This window comes from Amia ocellicauda, chromosome 20 (assembly GCF_036373705.1).
Source record: "Amia ocellicauda isolate fAmiCal2 chromosome 20, fAmiCal2.hap1, whole genome shotgun sequence".
NCBI classification, from domain to species: domain Eukaryota; kingdom Metazoa; phylum Chordata; class Actinopteri; order Amiiformes; family Amiidae; genus Amia; species Amia ocellicauda.
The window spans coordinates 14,054,459-14,079,736 of NC_089869.1; the positions used below are offsets into that span (position 1 = coordinate 14,054,459).

Genomic DNA, 25,278 nt, shown 5'->3' on the forward strand with positions numbered 1-25,278 from the left:
AACTGTCCGAAACATTTCCCATTTCCCATATATAATTCACATCCAATTGAGCTGCACATTCATTTTACTACATTTTAGCAGACACTGCTAGACACTAGTCATTGCAGTCACATCTATGGGTTAACAGTTAAATAAAACTCAGCTTAGGAACTACAATGCAATAGAATATTCAAGTGCCCATGATCAAATATGAAATCTCTATTTCAGCTGCCTGGGCTCTAACAGTGTAGTAAATCATACATTCAGATGACATATTTTTGTATAACAGGTGTTAATTTTCATCTATAATGTGCCCATCCTAATCATGTTAAAGAAACAGGTTGGCATCTGATTACATTAAGGTATGAGAATTCAAAAGTATTTAATGAAAAAGACAGGGTAGACAACATGTCTTGTTCAACAATATTTATATGTTATGTTCTGCAAAAGTCTTTATTATTATTTGATTTCTTAGCAGACACCTTTATCCAGGGTGACTTACAATTGTAGGTAAAGGACATTGCCAAAAGGGTTCAACAGAAGTGCCCCCATCAGGGATTGAACTCACAAGCCTCCACTCCAGCCTGCAGAGCCCTGACCACTACTCCACACTACTGTCCATACGCCACACTCCTTTAGTGCCATATTCCATACTTAGTGCCACATCTATAGATGTGCAGCCATGGAACAACCTCAGTGGGAATCTGCAAGATGAAAAATGACCCATGACAAGTCTTAAAACATCAAAACAACCACTAAATATAAATAAATAATAAATAATATGTAGCTAACAGGTGGTAATATGGAAAAAGAGCCAAATTCATATATAACTCAAAGTTTTTTGGACAGATTTCATATATTTTACTTTTCCAGGAGAAGACCCACTGAGTAAAATGTCTCCTTTCGTTTAATTAGATGTCCACTGTCAGGACCAAAGCAACAGCAGCTGCATAACATAAAAACACCAAAAGACAGAAACTTAATACCCTTTGGAGCGAGAAACTCTTCTAGTGAGATGTGCAGGAGCCACAAATCTCCCCACTGTTTGTGAACACCAAAGACCAGCTGAAGAGAATATGGCAGGAGGAGTGAAAATCACTCTCAGCAGCTACACACAGCTAAAGAGACTGGGTGACAGTCAGATCCTGCTTCCTTCAGCATCTCCTAATATGATCTGCACAGATCTGCTCAGAACTATTCAAATCTAGACTGTCCTGGAAGGATCATGACTGAAAAAAAAAATATATATATATATATACACTCACCTAAAGGATTATTAGGAACACCTGTTCAATTTCTCATTAATGCAATTATCTAACCAACCAATCACATGGCAGTTGCTTCAATGCATTTAGGGGTGTGGTCCTGGTCAAGACAATCTCCTGAACTCCAAACTGAATGTCTGAATGGGAAAGAAAGGTGATTTAAGCAATTTTGAGCATGGCATGGTTGTTGGTGCCAGACGGGCCGGTCTGAGTATTTCACAATCTGCTCAGTTACTGGTATTTTCACGCACAACCATTTCTAGGGTTTACAAAGAATTGTGTGAAAAGGGAAAAACATCCAGTATGCGGCAGTCCTGTGGGCGAAAATGCCTTGTTGATGCTAGAGGTCAGAGGAGAATGGGCCGACTGATTCAAGCTGATAGAAAAGCAACTTTGACTGAAATAACCACTCGTTACAACCGAGGTATGCAGCAAAGCATTTGTGAAGCCACAACACGTACAACCTTGAAGCGGATGGGCTACAACAGCAGAAGACCCCACCGGGTACCACTCATCTCCACTACAAATAGGAAAAAGAGGCCACAATTTGCACAAGCTCACCAAAATTGGACAGTTGAAGACTGGAAAAATGTTGCCTGGTCTGATGAGTCTCGATTTCTGTTGAGACATTCAGATGGTAGAGTCAGAATTTGGCGTAAACAGAATGAGAACATGGATCCATCATGCCTTGTTACCACTGTGCAGGCTGGTGGTGGTGGTATAATGGTGTGGGGGATGTTTTCTTGGCACACTTTAGGCCCCTTAGTGCCAATTGGGCATCGTTTAAATGCCATGGCCTACCTGAGCATTGTTTCTGACCATGTCCATCCCTTTATGACCACCATGTACCCATCCTCTGATGGCTACTTCCAGCAGGATAATGCACCATGTCACAAAGGTCGAATCATTTCAAATTGGTTTCTTGAACATGACAATGAGTTCACTGTACTAAACTGGCCCCCACAGTCACCAGATCTCAACCCAATAGAGCATCTTTGGGATGTGGTGGAACGGGACCTTCGTGCCCTGGATGTGCATCCCACAAATCTCCATCAACTGCAAGATGCTATCCTATCAATATGGGCCAACATTTCTAAAGAATGCTTTTAGCACCTTGTTGAATCAATGCCACGTAGAATTAAGGCAGTTCTGAAGGCGAAAGGGGGTCAAACACAATATTAGTATGGTGTTCCTAATAATCCTTTAGGTGAGTGTATATATATATATATATATATATATATATTACACATACACAAACAATATTTGGACTGTTCAAAAACTGTTTATGACTGAGTTTCGTAGACCCACAATTATTCTGTCCACTTTTAATTAGCCAACATGAAAATGATGTACAGCAATATGATGTGGCTGCACTAGTTAAACTGTCAGATCAGGAAGCAACATCTTTCTAATCCCACATTAAAAATTATAATCTTCTAATCTGATTTTTTTAATAAGTATAACAATGTGCCTGATGTTGTTGATGTTGACTGTTTATCACTGAAGCTCCTGACATGCTGTTGTATTGAGCTGAAATATCCAGTGTCTCTGTGGGGGTGTAAACAGCATTTCCACCTACACAGTTAAATCAATATGAATTTAAGCAGATTTTGTATAAAAGGTAAATCTACATTAAAACCAAAAAAAAATAAAAAGAAACCTTTTTAAATGCAAATATGTTGATTTCTGAATCTCCAAGAAACACACCGTACAAAGGTATCAAAGGTATCCATGCCAGAATTTTTTTATGTAGTTAGGGAGTTTGCTCATTGGCAGATGAAAATGAATATTCATTTATTTTAGAGAAATCTGAAAAAATATTAATTTTGTAATATTTAAATAACCTTCCTAGTAATATTTTTCATGTCACCAATGAGGGAACAGATATAATTTTACAAACTGCTGTTTACTAAATTAATTTACTTATTATAATATAATAAATTATATAATAATAAAATGTATTTAATATTTAATTTAGATTTTTTTTCCACAGTTTTCTTAACAAATGTGTCCAGTTCAGGATAACTGGAAGAAACATTATATTCTAAATGCTTTTTTTAACCAGTGTGTATTATTTAAGTGGTAAAAGAACAAAACATATATTATAACATTTATTTTGATTATTACGACTACATTGAAACTAAATCAGAAATTCTTAAACATGTATTCTCCTTTGTATTTTATATGCTTTCTGTTGGGAACATTTGTTACTACACAACTTGTATTTAAACAGTTAATATTTATTTAGAATCAATTATTAGATTAGATTCAATTATTAGAATCAAGTATGTTGACCTCAAAAGCAGCTGTACAGAGTTAATACTTAATTTAATGTCATGCATCCATGAAACACACTTACATCTGGGCAGAATTGAAACAAAATTGAAATGAAAGTATTGATGGTTATTTGACCAAACAAACCGACAATTATTACATTTTTTCACAATATATTAAGAATATCAGTGACCATGTTGTAAATGAAACAGTATATTAAATGTCAAACATGTATAAAAAGTAGGCTCTTAAGATGATATCTATAGTATATATCCATGCTTTTTATGTATTACCATCTAACCTATCTACTAGGCTTTGATGAGCTGAACTGAATCTGTGAACAAGAGATCTTTCATCTTCAGAAGCTAATGGGATCTGTGTCAGCTACCTAGCTGTCTGAGCTGAAGAATTATTAAACAAATAACTTAAGTAAATAGTCACTTTGGAAAAACCTTAAAGAGGCCAATTTAACACTAATAGAGGCTCTTACTATTAAACCACTAAAGCGCAAGTTCAAAGGACAGGGGGACCTGTGGACCCTCTGGAGCACAGAGCACTGGGCCAGGGTGGGATCTGTCCCACAAAAGGCTGGTAATACTCAACCTGCCAGGTAATATCTCCAGCACAATAAATCTAACCCACAGAGCAACCTCACTGCCTCGGAAGGCACCAGCTCCAGGACTCCCCAGAGCTCTTATTAATAATAAACATAATTGTTACAATTCCTTAAAAAAGAGGAATAAATATTCAGGTTCCCAGAACGTGCTCATAAATAACAACTGACAGCCTGAGAGTCAAATTAGGGAAATAAAAATTGTCTGTCTGTAATGAAGGAGGTATGTTTTGCCTTGGGACCTGGAAATCTTACTTAACTGAACAAATAGAGTGACACACATTACTTTTTTTCCCAGACATATTATTTAGAACAGGGAAGTTACAGAGTCCTTATCTGATGGAAGAGGACTTGGAGCTCTCAAGCAAAACAGTCCATATTGGCTCATTTGAGGCCCGCACTGCCAGTTATTCAGATTTCAAAATAAGTACACGCGTTTCTTAATTTAAATGACATATTTAGCAAATTCAAGAAGAGAGAACTTATATTTATACTGTGGAGGTTCGGGTATTAAATCAACATTCCTTTGAGTTTTGGCAAACATTATGGAAGCATATTGTGAGCATATGCAATGACAAATTCAGTTTTGTTCTCATCTGTTGCCCCAATAGTTTTTATTTTATTTTAAATATTTGTAGAAAGTCATAGGGATTGCACACCATACCAATCAAATGTCATGTGGCCCTGTTCAGCAATAAAAATATTGGGCAAAGATTGGCCATGATCACAGATTCTACAGATGCAAACTGAATTTGGTTTTTAGACTAGCCAGATTAAAAAATAAATAAATAAATAAAAAGTGATTTAAAAGTGCTTTAACAAATTTGAACAGCCAACTGGGCATTTTATATATAAGAATATTTTTCTTTTTAAAGAATATGAGAAAAGTGGAAAATGCGGATAAGGATCCCTTCTGTATTTCAATGAAATCCTACAGGGGGGAAACATGTATTTACTTAATACCAATGGAAATGGCATAATGAAAAAGTGTGTCTCTATATTAGTCGTTTCAAAAGATTTCCCCCCAAAATAACAATTTCTGCCCCACATTCTGCCTGGAAGACAAAGCCAATTTCATGTTTGCTGTGGTCTTCATTCCAGTAGTTCATGTCTCTTCCTGCAATGTAGACAATGCTCTGTTTCTGCTGCAATAATTATGAAAACAAAATAGTCTTCTGTAATGTTTCATTCAAGTCGTACTTAAATTGCTCTCATTTGGGCCAGATTATATTAATGAGTTTTTTGTTTGCTCATTGCTATTTTGCACTTCCTTTTCCATGATAATTGGGACAATTAGTAGGGTTCTTAGAGGTATTTCATTGAAACAAATAACCTTTCAACTTTATCTCAAACAAAGGAAAATTGCCCTTGCACTCCAAAAGTAATATTATAAAACAATAATGACAGAATGACCCTCCTGATGTTTGAACACACCAGGTTAACAGAAAATAGTTTACAATTACATAGAAGCATTCAATATCATATACAGTTAGGTCCATAAATATTTGGACAGTGACACAATTGTCATCATTTTGGCTCTGTACGCCACCACAATGGAAATGAAAAGAATGTGCTTGAAGTGTACACTTCCATCATGAATTTGAGGGTAGCTACATGCATATTGGGTGAACGATGTAGGAATTACACCCATTTTTATATGTGGTCCCCACAATTTTAGGAGCTCAAAAGTATTTGCACAAACTAACATAATCATTAATTAAAATGTGAGTTTCAATACTTGGTTGCAAATCCTTTGCAGTCAATGACTGTCTGAAGTCTGGAACCCATAGACATCAGCAGATGCTGGGTTTCTTCCCTGGTGATGCTCTGCCAGGACTGCACTGCAGCTGTCTTTAGTTCCTGCTTGTTCTTGGGCCGTTTTGCCTTCAGTTATGGACCTAACTGCTTTATGGACCTAACTGTATTTGTTGAGCAGAGGAAAAGCTTATGTATCTTCCGTGAGTATTTTCTGGACTGGTTAACCACAGTGTTTAATCAGTCAGTATTTTGATTAATCTCATCCACTGTGGCCATAAACCCCCCTGGTCGACAATCTACCATGCCTATGCTAATTTCTGGGGGAAACCATGAATGCCTATGTTACCATAGTCTTGTTTCCCAACTTTCTACATTCTGCATTCTGTAGCATGACTCATCTTCAAACCAAATCAAAATCCAACACTACCAAGCCAACTTTGAGCCAATCCTAACGATTACTCTCCTGTCCAAGGCAGTCCATGCCCTCATCACCACCCTTGTAGAGCAATGACGAGAAATCATCCAGCACCAAACACACATTTCCTGGTCAGTTCCTGTTAAAAGGCTAGAATTTGTAGAATTCATTAAAATAAGCTACAAACTCTAACACACCTTAACCTTGGAGATATTTTCCTTTACACTATTATATTTAAACCTCAAGCAATCCTTCTCATCTGTCTATCTCTTTGTACTTTTTTAATTGATTAAACAGAGGTAAAATCCTTAGTGCCAGTGGGCTTGAATGTCCTGAGAGGCTCCAGACTGGCTGTTCCTGTGGAGGCTGTATCATTTTAACTGAGTGCACCTGTTGTTTGCTGCCCTCCAGACAGGTGGACAGTCGTCCTCCTCACTGCCTGGAGCAGCTGGGGCTGAGACACATTATGGGAAATGCCTTATTCAGACCTAAAGCCAGCTTTAACCACTGACCTCATGGAAAACGCCTGGATTCACTTAGGTAGTCTAGTCCAATGTCTCAAGATCAAACGTTGGACGGCTTCTAATCTCGTTCTCTGTGGATGCAATGTGTATGGGAATCGGCACGCCCATTCGCAACGTTTTAAGTTTCCAACAAGAAATTTCGAGTTAGGTTTGGAAAAACTGATTACAGAATATCAAAAGGCATCACCTTCAAAGACTGTATAAGGAACAAAGCTATTTCTGCATGATTTCTGTCCGCATAATCTATTATTTTAATGTTTCATGGTCGGATAATTTCCCATTTGCTTTCATTCTCAATTACCTGATGGGAATTGTGACAACCTTTCATTGGCAGATACAGAGCTTATCGGCAAAAACACTACAAATGTGATACCCAGCACTACTTCAACGATTAAACGAATCCCTTGTATGATTGCTTTGTGTTTGAAGAATGAAGAGATATTATGTTATTGGACTTGACCATACATCAGAGCTGAAGAAAAAATATCTTCCATGGAGCCACGAATCCAAGAGTCAATAGAGCATAGTTTGCATTGGATATAAAGGCACCTCTTTCATCATGATCATATAAAATACTAATCCTATTCAATGGTCATCTTCTTCAACTGTACACCATTTAATAGGAGATATTTCTCTCCGCTGAAGATATTTCCTCTTGGAATAGTTCTAACAGATATATTGCCAAGATAACTACAACACTGACCCCATCAAAAGCAATCAGCTTTATAAGATCATATCATTCCAAAAATGAAATACAGGTCTATTGTGAACTTGGAAATACCAGAGTGTTTTCTCTCTGAAGTTGACATGGGTACAGCAGCTACACTCTTACAAAATCTAACATATTTTTAGTAAATTACATCATCCCCTGACTCTCTAAAACAAAAAAGAAAAAGTCTTCTTTACAGTTGATTACATTAATTATTAAAGTGTTTAGGAATAAGCAAGACAGTAAAAGTTGTTTCACAATTAAAAACTTTTATAATTAATACTAAATTACTTTAAAAAAAAAAATATATATATATATATATATATATATCATATAATAAGTGCTTATAATTATGTCTTATCCTAACTTCTGAATAGCATCTCAATTTGATCAACTTCATACAACAAAAGTAAAAAAAACACCTCAATTTTTCAATATTTTATTGAAATTTACACAGTTTAAGGTCTCAATGTACTCTGAAATTAAAGCAAAGAACAAATAAAAAATTGGAGATAATAAATCATGGAATAATTTTGTTTAACAACATTTAACGCCTTAAACTGGTCCCAAATCCGTGTGCTTCTCTTTAATCCCATATGTACTCTTCCCTGTTGTGTTGTTTTCCAAGTGTTTGGTATCCCATGCAAGCTGAGACTCTCAGCTTTCTAATGATGGGAAGCATTCTCTGATGTGAAAAATTTGGTTTTTATACCCCCCCGCATTTACGACCTCCCCCCCTCCGCATTCTGAAATGATGGGGTGGGGGGATACTTGCTCTGAGTAGGAATATAAAATCTCAGAGAATATTGACAATTATGACATATTCTGGAACCACAGTCTACTGATCAAAACAAGACCATCCATGTTTCGGTAGAAGCATATAATTCTTTTTCAGTTTTTGGTAACCTAAACTTTTTTTTTAACCTTGGGCAGCTTAGCTTTTCAGGTTATTCGCTGGACTTGAACTGCTTTAATTTAAATAAAAACTGGAAAAATGGGGGTGTTCTAAAACTTTTAGTGTACATCAACCATGTACCAGAATACATAAAAATAAACCATTTTATTTTCAAAAAGCCTTCTAGCTCCTTAAAGTCCGCTCTGCCCTTTATATAAATTCACTTTCCTCCCGATTTTAAACACATCTGCCGCGAATTCAACATTTTAGTTACAGTGATTTGTTTTGCTTTGTAGTCTCTGAGGTAATATTATCTATGCAGATCCTGTGATGACATTATTTATGCAACTGAGCATACCTCGCTCTGGACACTTTTGATTGGTGATAGAATTGTAATGTTACAAGTACTTTGAACTGAATTTCACCTCTCTGAGATCTCTTTTCCAGTTAACAAAGCAGTATTTTTCCATTCAATAAATAATAGTAAATTATTTTGATTACTTAATCTTTGATCATGTTCCTGCCCATTCTTTGGATTTTAACCATGTCCACTATGAACATACTCCGACAGAGTAGTGTTAAAAATACTACATTAATAGTGCATCACCTAATTTGGGTTTAATACCAATATTCCACTACTTGGCCGAATCCAGTATAGATACACAAACACACATACCTCTCATATGCAGATATTCATTGCAGTTTTTCAAAAGGATTGCAATGGATGAGAAATTGGCATCACATCAACAGCAGCCATTGTTCACAATGATATCTACAGAGTTCGCTGTTAGTTTAAAGTATCAATGTCTCATATCTTAACAATTGTTCTGACCATATCCCCACACAAGTCTGAAGTTGTAAATATACATGTCACTAGAGCCAACTCAAGGTCTGTATGTAGACAGAGAACCACAGATGTTTGTGAGTGTCTGCACATACGTGTGTGTGTGTGTGTGTGTGTGTGTGCGTGTGTGTGCGTGTGTGTGTGTGCACACATGTGCATGCTTGTGCTAGAGAGTATGTATCTGGAGCAAACAGCTGAAAAAAATGATCACATGGCTGCATTAAACACAACAGGAAAGGAATCTTCATCTGCTTAATGTCTTAAAAATCCTCTCAAATAAGCCTTCTCATGTTTCTCTTAACAGGAAACGACATCTGTTTGAAACACACATCTATCGAGTGTGTAGTATCATGCGGCACTGAGTCTGTTTGTTTTGTGTCACGTGTGTGTTTGCACATGCTTTCACAACACACGCAGTTGATACAATTCTTGCATGAAGGTTATTACCAGGATGTGTTTTTAGAACCTATGAAAAATGGGCTCACAAAATGTATCCTGTCAGAAACGCAGAAATACAGAAATTGAAGAAAGGAAGATTGAACTGAAACAATACAGCTTTAACTTAATTTAGGCCTTTCTTCAGCCATCAGTTTAAGATATTTTGCTCATAAAACTAAGGCATTATGTATAACACGTAAGAAAAATATTGGTGATATTTGTGACAAAAGGTAGTATTTGGAAAACCTAACATTAATCATCCTCTCCTTTCAAAGTTATAGAACAGACAACCCAACACTTATTTCTTAGCTCTATGGTACAGTAAGTCCTTTTCTTGTGTTTCATACCTACAGAGAAAATAATAAAATTTTAATTGTTTTTGGATCATACAACTCAGCTTTACAAAACTGAAACTGTTCTCCCTATTTAGATTTTACTTATATTTAGTAAAATCCAAATGATCTCTAGAAATATACACTGTGTCGGATATTTAACAACAGAATCCAATAGGACCATGTCGAAATCTTTTTTTGCATCTGCAAGTTCCTCAAAGCTGCTAAGATTTAACATGACAGGAAGTTTATAGAAACTGGACAGCCTGATCTCCACCTGAGTAAACACATTGCAATGTTTCTAAAACACAGTAAATATATTCTTCAAAACATCTTTAAGTTATGAAAGCTTGAAAAATGATGCAACATTTGAAAATAAATTGACATGTACTGCTGCTAATGTGAAAGAATGGTGAAGAGTACCTACAATAAAACAAAACAGTCCTTACTGCACAATTTCCTGTCATTTAACCTCTGACCTTTAATTGACAGGAAATAGCTTTGAACACTGTTAACATCCCTACACTGTATATAGTTTTCCTGCAATATGTAGGTTAACATTCTCAGATCCATACAAGGCAAGTCCCTGACGGACACATAAGTAGCTTTCGAGACATAAGAGAAGTGAAATGGCTTCTGGTTTGAGAATGGTGGCGTGTTCTTGCTTGGGTTGTTGTTCATGATCATGAGCCAATCCCCAGAGAGATGGGCACAGTCCTGACTGCACTGGTATAAGACCCTAAAGTGCTGAGGCACATTACAGAATAAGTGTCTTGGCTTTTATGTACGTTTGCTTTTTCATCACAAGGCATCTGTTCCATGTCATAAACAAATCACCTTTTTTTCTCAAATACTACAAATAGATCAACAACACTCAAAAACTCAAAATTAAATGTGCATGCCTGAGCCTTACAGACCCATAGTTAGATCAAAACAGTAAGCTTTAAACATTCACTTGCTAAGAAGCACTTGCATAAATATACTATGTATGATAACCAAGGTTTGTTTCTTGTTGTTGACTTCATTCACATTAAAACAAGTAAATTGTTCTAGGGATAGTACAGCATTGAAAAAAAAATGTATAAAAGGAACAAAACTGTGTTAAACTCCTATACAATATCAAACACAGGTGCAAGTAATTATATTCTGAAGCATGACAGTAGTAAAAACAATCCAGAAAAATAACGAGACGGTACCTTGACCAATTAAGCACGCAAAGAAGAGAGAGGTGCTAAAAATGCACTAAACACAAAAAAGATCAGGCCTCATTATAACAGCTACCCTGCTGGGGGAGGCGTCTCCTTGTGGCGAGGTGGAGAACGGGCCAAGTCGTGGATTCCAGCACACAGAACCGAGCCTCTTGGCAACCTCGGAAAACCGAGGCTACAGACAACTAGATTTATATAAATTTCTGGCTGAAAACAGCCCATTACTGTCGCTTATAATGAGCTGCGGCCACAGAGAGCTGAGAGTGCTGAGTGGAAAAGGAAGGAGTTGTAGTTTTATAGCCTTTTCCCACCTGCTTCTGCTCTCTGCAGTGTTAAGATTGTTAACAGGTTTTGGCCATCTTTACTCATGCCCCACATGCCATTGTCATTTGACAGCATCCCAAAACCCAAGAGTTGCGGACTGAATTTATATCCACTAAACTTAAGTACAGAAAAACATAATGAATTGGAAACAAAAATGTTGGCACAGTGTTTTTATCATTGTGTTGTCTCTCATGTACTGCCAAGGCATGTTAATGTGTTAAATCATTAAAGTATGCACAGGTCTTGAATACATTAGTTAAAGTTCAATAGAACAATTAAATATAATTAAGTTTATAGAACATACTTTGCATGTTCCAGTATATACATATATAAAGTTGCCTTCAAATTTATTTATAGCCTTAATAAAGAACACAAATGCAGTACTCTTATCTATAAAACAGTGATGTATAAAAAAATGTTGAAACATATTCACACCCCAGCAATCACTTTTCATTGAGCATCCTGTGGCTCTGATAACATGACGGTACTTCCTGTAGCCATTTCACAGGTTCGGGCAATATCGCATGGAGGGATTTTTCATTCCTCAATGCAGAATCTCTCCAGTTCCTCCAGTTTGTTTTCATGAGACTGATAGCTTTAGGTCATACCACTGAAGTCGAAGTCGAGTTTGTGCTGGCTTGCAGTGTAGTTGTAGACTCCTAGAGAATTTATTTGCAACCATCCATGAGCTTCTGGTCAGAGGACAGCAGTTGCTTCCTTGCTAAACTATCTTGGTTATGGTTAACTTTGGAATGTATCTATCCTTAGTTCTAACAGATGTTTCACTGAAGGGGTGACTTTCTTCTCATTATGAGCTTCACCTTTATTGGGCCAAAGACACGACTGATGATCCAAATCATGTTGGGAAGTTAATTAGTCCTTTTTTATGTTGTCACTTCAGGGGAGCTTTCTGTAAAAAAAATATGTTTATAGGAAGGAAGCATCTTGCCATCTAGTATGTAGCCTATAAAAAGTTTTTTTCCCATTTTCCTTAAAAGAAAACCATGGTGTGTAACTCGCGTGAGAACTCCATTTCGCAAAGCCGTCTGCGGAAAACTGAAATTCTATGAAGGCTTTCCACGGTAAATCAGCTTTAAACAAATAAACCCTGCTGGTTCGCTGCACCAGACCAAATGCTTTGAACTCCACAAACTGTTTAGAGTGCAGGAATAAAACAATGGCACCTGCTCAAAAACAGCACTTTTCCATTATAAAACTGTTGTGGTGTTTGCTGTCTCTGTCTTAGTGAGGTCAAGACAGTTATTTCCTGGTACTGCAGCAACTACACAGCAGAATATTAAATACCTTGCATATTTAGGAGACCACTGCATACCCAAAACAAGCAAGTTAAAGAACTCTTAATCTCAAACTGCCCGTCTAGCAGCAACCGGAGATCCGTGACCAATCCACTTCCGTTTCCTTGCAAAATCCCTTCAATCCAGTGCTTTATTTAACTCTCAGTCAGAGCTGCTTTTCCAAAACGAGATTTCACACAGCTGGTAAAATACGGCTCTTTCTGATAACCTTCTATTTCCTCATCCACCCACTTACACTCGGTGATACACAAAAACACTCCCACCCACTAGTTTACATCAAAAAGAATAGGAATTTAAGCACGAGTCTGACATATACTTTAGAACATTTGGGTAATGGCAAAACATTTTTAAAAAATAAAAAGTTTATTGGCCGTTTCTAATTTAGACTAGCTGTGCAGAATAAGCAGCCAGCTGGCCTTAATAGTTTCATGTGCAAGTCATTGATACATAACAGATGGCATATTCAATTGACATGTTTGTATTTCTGATGGATCACAATACATTACATCATCTGCAACCAATCAGATTACTTACAGGTGTTTTATGTATCTTATATTATTCCTCCTGTATTGTAGGTTGTGTTAGATGTCCTGGTAAGTAGGGCAAGTTGGCTCTTCAACCAAACATTATTTACAATAGTCATAATAACAATATTGTGAATTGCCATAATTCAATTGTTTCTTTCCTTAATCTGGTATTCTTGTGTTACAGCACTTCATGCTCCCTATCATCAAACTTTATCACATCTCCAGTGCCAAGAAAAACCTGTATATCTAGCAGTGCAAAATGATCATTCCTTGATGTGTCCCACACTGCACTTCACAGCATTAGGAAAACTTCAAACCTCGAAGCAGCAACAGCTGGAATGCTTCTAGTGAAATCCTAACTATTCTGGAGAGGGGGTTTCAAGGAAAACCAAGACCTGCTCCCACATAGTGAACACTTGAACCTGGTGCTGACATGTTGGGATCCTTTATGAACAGATTATTTTGCATCTCAGCTAACACTGACTATCTAAACAGCCACTCCGTTTTCATACATTTTACATGGCTAAGATTCATAAAGACTCCCTCTCTGTACAATCTCCATCCTTAGGTGCATGTGGATAACCACATCTTACACAGACAACCTGAAGCGGCCATGTCCCCGTGAGGAACTTGTTGCAAGAATCCTAGCTGAACTCCTTCCCAAGGGCTTAACACTGTTATCACAGCACTTGAGCGGTAACCCCCCGCTTGTTTTCAATGCTTAATTAGAAACAACTGTCCAGGTTCGGAAACCCTCGCAGAGTCAGGAGACCCTAGTCACACAAACAAATTAGGATTTTGCACTGTTTGAAGTTTATTTTAACTAATCTAATAGCTGCTACAACACAACAACTTACACAAAAGTGACCTCCCTACAGGGACAGGACTTGTCTGTGTGGGTGTGGATGTGAGTAGGACCTATTTGTCCCTATGGATCTAGCACTTTTCATACATCAGTCCTGGTGGGCTGATATAAAACTGAATGTCACAGCTTAAGAAAACGCAACAGGACATGTTGGGCTGTCAGTGCTGCGAGTCAGCACAAGACCCGGGGGCTGACCAGGTGTATTCCAGCAGACCTCCGTCAACGAGCAACACATTTAGGCCTCCTCCACAATGTGGGGGTGGACTGTTTTCGGTTCACATTTTGAAAACAAAATTGATAAACTGAAATCAGTCTGTCAGAAATGCTTTAAATTCTCTCATGTTCGGCTTTGTCAAAATTGGTGTCAGCCAATGACTAAAAACTATTTAAAAAGATTTTAAGTCTTTAAAAGTTTTTATACAGGAAATACATAATATTACTAAGATCTCAATTTTACATTCATTTTTGTTTTTGAACATGAACATTAATCTCATTACACATGAAAATGTATTTTATTGGTCAATATATACATTTAAATGAATAAATAGGTTTAATTTTCCCATTATAGCAATGTTATGCATTACGTTTTGGAAGAGGTGAAATTACTAATAGCTAATTTACCCATAATGTAATTATTCTAATTTAGTTTTCTTTTAGCATTATACCACCAGACATGACTGGCTAATTGTTTTGTTGAAAATTGTCCCGTGTTTATTTTATTTTATTTTATCTTGTTGCATTACAGAAAATGTGGCCAATATTATAAAGTAAGAATGGCATCTGGAGCCCATCGATGATTCAACTACAGTCAGTTCCAAAAGCCAGAGAATTGGACTCAAACGTAATGTGCACATAAGTTTAAAAACCATGCAGCTCATACCCTTGTAAAAATGACTGACTGACTCCACTACTAATTCAGTCTCTTAATTGGATTAAAATAAAATTCCAGTGTTGTTTCTTTTCCCCCTTCATCCTAAACCAAATTAGTCATTGCGAAAGTTGATCCTTGTACTTAAACAACCAGTCCAACACTATTGCACAACTAAACAGGCAAACCTCCACAGGCGATACCGAACCAGTCAGGCTTATGAAAGTGATACTAATGGCGACATACAGTTTAGGCTAGTTGCACATCGTGGAACAGCTTATGTTACAATCAAGCACCAAAGCAGGACAAAGTGCACACTGATCTGGGTTTTCTATGGAATACAGTTGACAGTTTAAAGGCTCAAAACTATGGCTAAATAAATAGTTTGCTACCAAACCATAAAAGCCATAAAAAAACGCCATTTTGCCATAAGCAAAAATAATGATTTAAGAAGTAGGGCTGGGTAGTTTTGATGGAATGGGTGTCTGTGTGCTGGAGAAGAATGTGAGGATGAAAGTCAAAAGCTTAAATTGAAGATTTAATATTGAAAATAAAAATCACATGGAATGGTTTAGCAGGTAAACCTGTAACAGATGAAACACTCGAGTCCATAAATCCCATGTGTCAATTACAAACATTTCAGCATGAAGTCTCAGAAGACAGACATTTTAATTGGCTGTAACTTTTACACCTTTTGCTTTAAGTAATGTCTTGGAGAAAAAATTCAAGGTGAGCAAAAACTGATATTGTTTAATGGATTTATTTTAAATAAATGTCTATTATGTATTTTGGTTAGTTGTATTTTATCGCAATACATTTAATAATTTTGCTGAATGTTTTACTTTCGGAATATCCCAACAAGTTGAGAGAACAAGCTGGAAGCTGACTATTATTCACTTTTCAACTTCAGTAGTTTCATCTTTTGGGGCTTCACACACACACAACAAAAACACATGAACACAATAGAACATGCTTACAAATATTTAACCTTTTAAATTGTCACCACAAAGTAGATTTTTATGAAACAGTAATTGCCTCTCAGCGTATTTTATTAATATCATTACAAGAGCAATCTCCATAAGAACACTTTAAGCTTCACTGTTACATTTGTATAGAGTTCACAAAATGACACTGCTTTAACAAGAGAAGAGGTGAAAATCTGACACACAATTCTGACAGGTGTGCTGACGAGAGCTGTGTGTGTAGTCTCCTACCTGTTATTGTGATGTTGCTGTAGATGTTGGATAATTGCTCCTTTAGGAGTACCAGCTGCATCTGAGCAGCCTTCTCCCTCTGCAGCTCCAGCATGATGTCAGGGTGGTTGGCCAGCTTACAGCCCTTCTGCTTGTCCAGGGCAATGTCACTCCGCACAATATCTGTGCACAAAATGAATGAGAGAAACCTCAATGTTATTCCTTAATGGATCTAAGGATCTCACAGACACCATCATACCATCAACCATACGTTGACATGCATCCACTTCTAAATACACTTATATGCAGTCTATTACATTTCAGGTCAGGCTCTATGAAAACACTTTAGTTATCCAGAGCTTTTTATTTTTTTCCTTTTGTTTTGTTCTTGGTTCTGTTTTTGCTTTTCACAATGGAATTGTCCAGTACAACCATGGAAAATAAATTAAATATGATACATGTATTTATTTATTTTCTAAGTTTTCTTGCGAGGAGATGCCAAAAATTGTTTGTTTGTTTTTATTGATTACAAAACAGAATTCTTGTTTGGGGAGTAGTTGTTTTTAAATCATTTCAAATATGCTTTGTCAGACAGGGATATAACTATTCCAAGAGAACCTTGTATTTTTACTTATTATTTAAAAAGGAAGGTTTCCTTCCATCTCAGTCCTTAAACTAGGGGGGAAAAAAAACATCTCAAACCTGTTTAACCTGATATAAATGTTCTAAAAATGTGTGGGTCTAAAACCCATGAACTCACATCATATTGTGGGGCAATGCACAAATAAACTCCAGCTGAACTGTAACTAGATGCCTACTGCTTCTTCCAGTCAATGGCCAGGTCCCAACCTCATAATTATCTAGATAAGGTTACAGTTTTGTGGGAAAGCTGTGGTGAACACTAGCTGCCTCATAGGCTGACCCCAATACACGGACTTATCTACACAAGGCAGTGTTGTATGCTAAATCAGCTCTCCAAAGAGCTCTGGATGCACACAGGACACTGGGAGAAAGTGGGGGTGCCCCTGGCATAACATACCTATAACCACACAAAATTCAAAATAACTGTGAACACAATGGCTGCCCCCATTTACTACCCTACCATATCACATCACACTCTGAACTCCTGTGGACAGTGAAGAACTCTCTCTTGTGTTTATTTCCACAAAACGCCTCAGTCAATGCACATTAGTACATTTATTTGAAGATGTGTTCGTTGTGACTCACAAAATATGTGTATGATTTTAAATCCATATAAAACAACATGCATTCCAAATTTTCCTTCACAAAACTGCCTCCACAGTGTTATAATATATTTAGACACTCAGAGGGTCCTTTCACAATCGATAGTGCTTCTCCAGGGTTATGTGCATTTACAGATTCCCTGATTTCATACACATGAACTATCCTGCTATGGACCGGAAGGAGGAAAGGGAGGAAGCCCTCACCATCTTCATAGTTCTTCAGGTAGTAGTCTGGCCCTGGGCCCCCTCTGCTTTTGGCCAGATTCTTCAGATTGTGAAACTGAAGAAAGTCTGTCCTCTTGCCTCCGAACCTCAGATAGGCTGGAGAAAGTCCCCTCGCAAGTGTCACCAGCCGCTTGGAGCTGCAGAGATGCACAGACAGAGATATGGGGAGGGACACACATTACAAAGCTGCCCAGCTGCCGAGGTTCGGTGAACCACAAGACAGAATAATGCTGTCTAGCATGGTAATAGAAAAGCACAACATTATTCTAACTGCAAAGGACTTGGGGTTGCAGGTTGAATTTGATTCTGCCATTGCCTAATATAAGGAATCCGGGGCCACACTAACCAAAGAGATGGGACCATGTGTGCATGCATGCATGCATGCATGCAAAAATCTTATTGATGTAAACTACTTCCAGATCAAGAATTCTTAATTTCAAATTACTTCAACAACAAGAACATTTATTGTTAAGAAGAAATATATCTCCAAAAGCCATAGACAACACTGAATATATTTTTGTTTTGCTAATGATATTTAGATTTGCTGCTTACATTTACTTTAAATGTAACTCAGTTGATGCTGAATAGAGCAAATGGGACAGCAGAATCATCTAACCCATAATTTAGTAAGTGCTCAATGTCTACTATAAGGGTCCCTATCATGTTACATGGGTTTTGGGCAGTATACTGGCATTCCTGCTGACACGAAACTGGCAAGTTAACCAACTATGAGGAACTTGGCCGATTTCTTGATGCATAAAATTGTAGTTTTCAGTAATTATATGGTTATTACAGTAACACTAACATTTCTTACACCAATATCAAGTGGATCCTAAATTTCTATTGCTGACATTCCACTCAATAACAAAACACCACAAACATATTTTATAACCACATATTAATGAAAGCAATTGATATTAAATCAGTCTGAAACGCACATTACATATTAATATATATATATATATATATATATATACACACACACACACACACACACACACACAGAAGCCAACACCGTAACCTGTAACCGTTACCTGTTTACATCGTTTCAGATCATGCGAAGGCATTTTCGTCTTAAAAATACTTAATCACAGAATACAAATGCGTAAGTACGTACAATGGTAAAACGCAGGTATTATAACATTTCCAATAATTGTGTTTCACGAGTGGGAAGAAGGTATTTTTTTAATATACTAAATATCTAAAATAAACGTAATACATCAGTAACCTCTTTGACAGTTCGTGTGCGTTTCTTTGATAAACCTATTTGATTCATAGTACTGCTCGATGTTCGAAATGTGAAAATGAAAAGGCTTTACAAAAAGAAACACAAGAATGAAGAAAACGCTTTGTAACCAAATGATTTCGATATGGCTGCGACCTGAATACAAAGCCAGGCGTTTAGAAATAGCGGGCTCCGTCCACTGGGCCTGGGTGTGCCGGACGCCACTGGACAGCCGACAGACACACGAAGCCACACAGCAGCCACAGCTTAAACACATAGCAGCATGTATCCTCACACATGAACACTGGAGACGTGTTTAAATGCATGCTGCGGGCTACAGTATTATAAGAGAAGGATATGAGCACAAGCCAAATAACTAGGGGCTGGACAGGGTGAAACGATAGTTAGCGTTCATAGGCCAACAGTTAACATTTTGCGAGAATTGCTTCAGTTGTTGCTTGGTGGTCCACGTTGCCAAGACTTGAAATATGTACTTTCATGAAGAAGAAACACACAAATAGGCATTTATTCAAGGTAAAGAAGATCTTAATTTTTTTTTTTTAATTAGAAAAGTCAGGAATTCAACAACAACAAATATTCGGCAAACCTCCTCAATGTAGCCGGCATTGATAATAGGATTGAACTTGATGGATCTCATGAGTAAAGATGGAATTTGATTCGTAATTCTGCGCTTGTGGACGGGTCTAAAGAAAACGAAACTGATCATTTATATATATATATATATATATATATATATATATATGTTTGTGTGTGTGTGTGTGTGTTCGATGTGGTTCTGGGGCACTGCATTAAAGCAAATACATTAATTTTGTTTAAAGGTAATTTCTTATAACCATTATGTAAAAATATTTTGCTAAAACTTTAGAAAGAACCGTTTCTTCAGAGTAACTGAAAACTGATGTAGTAAAAAACAAAACAAATGTGTTTTTATTAAATTATTAAATGTCTCGTCAAAGCACAAATCTTGCATCCTCCTATTTCCAACTGGGTTATTTTGTTACTTGATATTTGTAGTAAGCTGAACAAATAAGCAGCAATGTTTCAAACACACACAATATACAAGTATAATAATAATAATAATAATAACAATAATATGAAAATCTAGAGAATGTAGTTTAGGGTCGTGCATACTGTTGTCGTATAGAGGAATGCATGGTGCCGTGTTTGTACATATACACGCACACAGACATGCAATCAATATCTAAGCAGTGTGTGTACAGCCAGGCAGGCCATCAGAAAATAGATTTCGATACAGAGTAATTTGAGCTCATGTAGGTGATGCCGTCCATCCAAATAAACATCTCTTGAGCTACAGTCCGGGCCATATAGCTCAACAAGCATCTCTCCATTTATAGGCCTTATACACCAGTCCGTTATGTATGTTATAACGTGGCTATGTGCAGATGACTGATACATACAAAACAAAGCGGGTCTGAGACATTGAAATAATTAACCATTTTAAGTTCATTAAAGGTACTGTACTGCAATGAGAACAGGAAACACTTTGCATTTGCATAATAATCCTGGTAAGTTTATAATAATGATTATCTGATTTATTGTTGTCGTTGGTAAAGTTTTGTTAAAATAAAAGGCAACTATTAACTCACCACGTTTACCAGGACTTATTGTATACGTGTCCTCGTTGTTTAAGGGCTTTTTGAGGGGAAAAAATAATAATACTCCATTTCGGACGGTTTACACTTATGGTCCAGTCCTTGCCTTGCTGGTTTGAGTTTGCTCCTCGCTGAAGACTGACAGCAGCCTGGGAATTGTTCACTTCCAGGTCATGATTTATAGATTTTGCTTTATCATTTTTATATGGATTTTATTCTTTACTCGGAACTATGCCAGGCTCGTTTGTCTAGTGAATAAATACATAAATAAATACAACTGACCCAAAAACCAACCGAGCTCATAAAGGAAAATTGGAGTTCAAAGGTCAAGTTCCCCCACCCCTCCAGACTAATTCATATAATCACAGTAAGCTGCGTTTGACTTAAATTCTCCGCCGACCTTAAATGCGGCTTAAAGAAAAAATAAAGATCACCCACTCAATCGTTCAATTACGATTTTAGTTTCACATCCAGTTAAAACTCCTAGTAACAAATAGAACAGCGACAGCATGGATAAAATGGGGATCAAGAATCTAAAAACGTTACAATTAATCCGATAAAATGCTATTTTCGATTACAAAGTAACAAACACCACACCATGCAGAAGCTAATCGCATATTTCAATAGCGTTTAAAGATCTACCTATGTATACATGCATATATATGTATGTTTTTGTGTGATTTGTGTGTGGGGTGGAGTAAAAAAAAAATAGACTCAGTATGTTCCATTTTCTTTAACTACCAACCGAAACATAAAAACGTTTAGTAGGATTTTACGAAACATGTGTTCAACAGTAATCACGCCATTTAATTAGCTTTAAGGTGTCTGTAACCCTAATTGGTATAAATTACAGGTCTGCCAGATCTCGTACACAGTAGGTATGTTGAGTGATAAATGTCACATTTCACATTTCCATCTCAATGACTTATATAACTTAGATTTCAACATGCCACGCAGGTATTGGGAAATACATTTATCACTGCGAGCGTTTATAGGCATTCAACCAAACATTTTTGTAACGGAATTTGATATTATTAGGATACCCTTAAAATTATAACCCGAGTACATACAGTATCGGGCCTATGCATAATTGTAATTATTGTTTTATTACGCTTGTATTACAGTAAAGAATAATCGAGTGGAGTATTTAGCCATTTTGGGGGATTTTTAATAAATGATTAATAAACCGTTCAGCAATTGTGCTGCAACATCACACAAGCCACTGCCAAAGCGGTAACGCGGCGCACTTAACGAAGAACACATTGCATTTGCACATGAATGATGAAACGTTTTATTTTATGTGACTGTTAAAAGAAACCTTTAAAATTACCTCTGGGGCAAGAGGTAATGATGTTAGTGGCGGTGGAGGATAGAGAAGGAGAGAGAGAGAGAGAGAGAGAGAGAGAGAGAGAGAGAGAGAGAGAGAGAGAGAGAGAGAGAAGGGATCATAATAAAAAAAAAAAAGCATATTACCTTAGGAAGTCGAGCCATCCGTCTTTAATGATCGAAGGGTCCAATTGCAAGGAAAGGAAATTTTCATTTAACGTCTTCAGTGGGCTCCGTGTGTTCACGTCCAGGAGAATCAGAGTCCTGTCCATGAAGCCCTGTCCTGTCCCCCCCGACACGGGTCTCTTGTAGGTAGCTGCTGAGGAGGACATCAAGGGCTGCACCATCAAAGCAATGGATGCCAACCACAGAGAAGAGCCGAAGACGGGGGAGAGGCAGTGCTGTGGCATCACCATCCTTTGATCAGCGGGCGGAGCACCTCGACCGAGACCCTGCTGCGGCTCTTCGAAAACAGAGGAAGAAGGTCCTGTCTTAAGTCCAAATGTCCTTCTCCGTGAGCGTAGATATCTGTTTCTATCTTTTTGTCTGTTTTCCCCCCCCACTCAACCCCCCCATCCCTAATGTTTTGAAGTTGGCGAGGGGAATTCACGCCCCGGGCCAGCCTCCTCGCTCGCCGGTGCCAAGAGCAGCGATTACCAGCACCGCCCCTCCGCCAGACGCACAACTGGCGAGCTCTTAAAGGTAAGGTGGCTAGAATTTAACCCCTTAGGAAATCCCGAGACAAACCCCCCCTGCAAGTGTTCTCGTCATGTAGGACACGTATGTGAGTATGTCAGCTGCAGGGAATGGGGATCGAGCAGGAAGCCCAACTCATGCATTGTAATGAGTCGTTTTTAATACTTTGTTTTACAGCTTTTGTTAACCAGTGCATCCCCATATAGGAATACTAAAACGACCAACATTCTCCATTTAACTTAAGTTCAACATCGAGGAATGCACATGTCTTCTGGCTTGTTTACATTTAATTACTAAAATATAAAGTGTTGTGTTTCAATTGAGAAAATAAGATCATGTATACTATTGAGACAAGTAGCCTAACTATAAATTAAAGCATACATACATACATACATACATAAAATGTTTAATGAGTTATTCATCAAGGTATGTATAACGTGTTCATACTGTAAATATGTTTCCCCTTAATATGTTACTCGTAGTAATAATAGCCACCCACATCCAAACGAGGTTCCGTTTGTATCACATAAAACAAAATTATGGAATGTGTTCAGGCCGCAAAAACAAAAAATATTGGGATTGATTGATTGGTTTTACTTTTGTAGATACATTCACCAGCACCTTATTTTCAGTCTTCTCGACCTGAAGAGCATGCATTTACAAATCAACCCATTAGAAACTGTTATTAAATGATAGTTCAGATTATATTGTCATTTACAATACTTTTTGAACCCAGTTAAATATTATTCATTGTTTCTTCCCTATAGCTCTCTAACCTGAAGGCATTCAAAAGACAGACAGCTACATTTACCTCACATTTTAAATTAATCACATATTAAACTGTGTTAGACAAATTGTCAATTTAGACGTTAGATGTCAACAATACTGCAAATTAACTAAAGGCGCAACCAACAAGTGGTGCGAACTACTAGGTAACCACACTGGAGTGTAGCGGTCAACTATTAGAAAACAAATGATATAAATAAAATGCTGATACCTAGCCAATAAAAAGATAAAAACAATTGCCCGATGTTCTTTGAATGAGTTACAAACTCTTGTTCCACCAATGCATTTTTTTATTATTATTGTTTTAACCGTAAAAATAGCAAAATTAGAATATATTCTTATATGCATATATTATTATAATACTATTAGAAGTATGTTCTATAATCATCATCATCATCATCATCATCATCATCACCAGTATTATTAAAAAGTATCTCCCCTTTCTTGGATAGTTAATAACACAATTAGCCTATTACACAGACATGTAATAATCATGTGCACAAATTAAATTGTTTTCAGTCAACCCCCCACCAGTTTCTATAATCATTATCATCATCGCATTCATAAAAAATAAAATCACAGTAATAGTTGTAAGATGTAACTAATAGGCTATTTGCTATTTCTTTAACGTCTAAAATAAAGTAAAATCATCGCCGACTATTAGTTTACTATTCAAAGCAGTGTTGGTTGGTTCTTTACCATGCAAAAATGTATTCACAATTTATATGTAGGCCTATGATTTGGAGAAGTAAATTTATTTAAATATTCATACAAAAAATCTGACTCATCAAAACTAATGGAAGTTATTTTGCCAATGGCATCATCGATAAAATTAGGGATCGGACGTTGAATGTTAAATGTTAAATTTCCATATACAACAAAATAATTTAAAATGTGTATGGGTTATTTTAACTTCTCTTAGAATAACAGGATATTGTTGTATAATTTAGTGGTAAACAATTTAAATTAATTTAAATCAGCCAATAATAGCCTACTTTATAGTGTTAATAGATTAGTGTTTAATAACGTCACCCAGACGTCTCAGACCCCACAGTAAATGTCACGCACACATTTTAGAAATTAATTGGCCGTTCAATCAGGACCCGCCGATAAAATACGCAACCAGCTGGTGTGGCACTGTGACGGACTGAGGCGTGCTTTCATTTTATTTCATATTTTTCTCAGATAAGAAAAAAATACAACTATTCTATATGACCAAAATAAACTGAGTTTTCATATGTTGTACCTATACTGTGTACAGCACACGGACGTGCTTATGTCCCGCTGTTAAGACATGCTATACAATCGCCACGATACCTGCAAAGTTAAATACGAATATTATTGAAAACATTAGATCAATTTAGAGAATCCATAACAAGTGGAGATTATGAAAAGACAACCTTATAGCAATGACATGTTGATCACAGGTCTGAATTGTGCTGTTTTCAAAGGGTTAAAACGGCATAATTCTTCAGTAAGTTCAAAGGTTATCGGAAATACGAGTGAAACTAAAAATCGGTGTAAAAACAGGAATACGCCGTTAAAGTTAATTCAAGATAATTCAGTTTAATTCCAGTGAATATTTAATTAGTCTCTATAAAATTATGTTTTTTTTAAACAGCATATGTGTGGCGCTTTTTAAAAAATGTGTTTGATGCAGTGGTAATGAATGGGGAAACGGGGATTGCAGTTTACTTGAATCGGCTATAGCTATAAAAACAAATTGCAGCATTATGGAAAACAGGATAAAGGGCAATGTATTTGATCTACACCACGTCAAAATAGTTTTGATGCC

At 36.9% G+C, this 25,278-nt stretch overlaps 1 protein-coding gene across 2 annotated transcripts in view; it reads right to left on the reverse strand.

The window, feature by feature from the left end:
- hpse2 (heparanase 2) overlaps positions 1 to 22,540 on the reverse strand; it is a 76,778-nt gene extending 54,238 nt beyond the window's left edge. For both annotated transcript variants that reach the window (XM_066693238.1, XM_066693237.1), the window contains exons 1-3: positions 22,149 to 22,540; positions 17,796 to 17,953; positions 16,369 to 16,530 (exon numbers count right to left, since the gene is read on the reverse strand). In XM_066693238.1, coding sequence (XP_066549335.1) covers positions 16,369 to 16,530; positions 17,796 to 17,953; positions 22,149 to 22,417 — 589 coding nt within the window. In that variant the 5' untranslated portion in view covers positions 22,418 to 22,540. The remainder of the gene's footprint in view (positions 1 to 16,368; positions 16,531 to 17,795; positions 17,954 to 22,148) is intronic.
- Positions 22,541 to 25,278: the final 2,738 nt, after the last annotated feature.